This window comes from Puntigrus tetrazona, unplaced genomic scaffold (assembly GCF_018831695.1).
Source record: "Puntigrus tetrazona isolate hp1 unplaced genomic scaffold, ASM1883169v1 S000000207, whole genome shotgun sequence".
Taxonomy (NCBI): domain Eukaryota; kingdom Metazoa; phylum Chordata; class Actinopteri; order Cypriniformes; family Cyprinidae; genus Puntigrus; species Puntigrus tetrazona.
This window is the reverse complement of record NW_025047875.1, coordinates 1-2,352: the sequence shown is the minus strand read 5'-3', so window position 1 is coordinate 2,352 and position 2,352 is coordinate 1. Positions and strand designations below refer to the sequence as shown.

Genomic DNA, 2,352 nt, shown 5'->3' with positions numbered 1-2,352 from the left:
TCAATCATCTGTAGTGTGATAGAAGTCTATGACATGGCTTGTATACAGTTACATATCTGTGTGCTACTGCCTCTATTCCCAATGTATCCTGCTTCTTTCTCTTCCTGTTCTCTTTGAATTAGTGGAAGTGCACACTGTGTGTGTGTGTGTGTGTGTGTGTGTGTGTGTGTGTGTCACATCTGAATCACAGCATGAAAATGGAAAAAAACACACATTTTTCCCTCTGTGCCACTGGTCAGACCAACACATAGTCCCGCCTAGGGCTTGACAATATGGCCAAAAACCTGGATATGTAACTACAGCAGGATTGAAATATCTTCTTTATTAATGCAGTCCAGCACACATGATGATGTCGGCATGATGTAAGCGTTAAACAAAGCACTTTGTTGATATGATATTTTCTGCTTTATGACCCGTGTTTGTGTGGTTCAGCCGGCAGCTGCCCATGTATAACGGAGATCAGCGCTGGCAGCAGCTCAGCCCGGGCCCCGGGGGGCCGTACCTGGCCTACCCGATCCTGTCGTCTCCGCAGGCCCCCGTGGCCAGCGATTACCCCGCATACTACCACGCCATCATGCCCACGCCCTGCCCTCCCGTCATGGGCTTCTACCAGCCCTTCCCGGGGCCGTACACGGGGCCCCTGCAGGCCGGCGTGCTCAACCCCGTCTCCGACTGCAGCCAGGCGCAGAGAGCGAGAGGCGTCTCACGAAACCCCGTCCTGCACAAGGTACGAGAACTTCATGAAAATACATTTATTCTGGAAGAAGTGAGCTTTCGTGGCAGCGCTTAGCAATGTGCACTTTTTTATTATTAGGTTTTTTTCACATTTTTAGCACCTTTTCAAATAGTCTCAAGGAGAAACTTTTAAACTTAGCATATAGGACAACATGCATTAAAGAGGCCTTGAAATAATGCACCCTGAACTAATGAAAGCCAAATTTAAAACATGTTTTACAGTACTAGTCTTCTTAATAGACCCTTGAACCATTTTGTGTCATGGTTCCTGTGGATGTGTTAAATTCATATTAGAGGTAATACAGTAAGAAAAGGCACATTTTGAGCAAGCAGATCTGTTAATTCATGTGCACCCATGCTCTCATTTCATTCATAGTGTTGCGCAAAGGAAATAGGTTATATAAACCTAGCAATTATAATGCGTAAGCATGCAAAATCCCAAGCGCATATGAATAGTGTGCCTGTATTATTTTAGGGACTCTGTAGGTTATCAATTTGGGAAAATAAATAAAAAGTAAATAAAAAAATCCCTGTTCGCACACGAGCCTGTTACTTAAAACATGCTTTATAAAGTGTTTATGCTGGATAGTATTTATTTAACCTAACTTGTTAAAATCGTAGTAATAGAATACTGTTATAATGATAATAAAAATAAGAAATAATACTAACGGTGGGAATTTTATCATGATTTATCATTACGTCTCTAGTGCAAATGATACATTCCATTATCTGTCCTGAAGTATATGACACTGTTCTAGTACCTTTTGGATATTTTATTATGAAAAATGTACATATTGTGCCCACACACTAAAGATGTGAGTGTACTGCTCTCTGGAGTAAAGTAACGCTCGTGTGTGTAGCAGCAGCAGCAGCCAGCGGCTCAGCCAATGAGAGCGAAGCGTCCCGTGATGCGGAGCGTGGCGGTACAGAAGGAGGTGTGTGCTGCCGGGCCTGATGGGAGATCCAAGACCGTGCTGCTGGTGGATGCAGCTCAGCAGACAGGTACTGAGCTGACCTTTACATGGATTCTGCAAGACCTAAGAAGGTCTATGAAGTCTTAATTCACTCTTCCACAAATTAAAACCAAAAAAGCTTAAATTGAAAGTCATGAAATTAATGTTGCATGAACTGCAAACAATTCATCTCTTCCACAGTATTTTTATTTGGTTTTCAATTCAAATATCTAAACGTCCATGTACAGTTAGAGGAAAAAACATTTTCCCCTTCAATTTATTCCTTAATTGGTATTACATTCATGTACACAGCAGAACTCCTGCTTTACTCCTGAGCTCTGCTTCTTGTGTGTTTTCAGATTTCCCTGGCGAGACGTCTGGAAGCGTCAGATGTGCGTCGGATCAGGCCAGTCCTCAGTGGAAGAATAAAGCCCGACGCAGACGCACCTCTCAGCAGGAGTCATCCAGCGAGCAGGGAGCCAGCGAGGCCGACATCGACAGCGACAGCGGCTACTGCAGCCCTAAACACAACCAGGGAGTCGCCAGCACCTCCAGCAACCAGCACTCAGCCGGAGCAGTACGTCCAACTCCTCTGAGACACATCAGTACATTACTGTGGTAGCTGTTCTCTCATCTGTGTGTGTGTGTGTGTGTGTGTGTGTGT

The 2,352-nt window shown here is 44.3% G+C and overlaps 1 protein-coding gene across 1 annotated transcript; it reads left to right on the top strand.

Moving 5' to 3' along the window:
- Nucleotides 1–214: 214 nt before the first annotated feature.
- LOC122333171 (selenocysteine insertion sequence-binding protein 2-like) lies at nt 215–2,306 on the top strand (the record flags this gene model as incomplete). The annotated part of the gene is made up of 4 exons (XM_043230674.1): nt 215–362; nt 433–727; nt 1,596–1,737; nt 2,048–2,306. Coding segments are annotated over exons 1-4 (731 nt in total), but the record flags the coding sequence as incomplete, so codon positions are not given.
- Between the last annotated feature and the right edge of the window lie 46 nt (nt 2,307–2,352).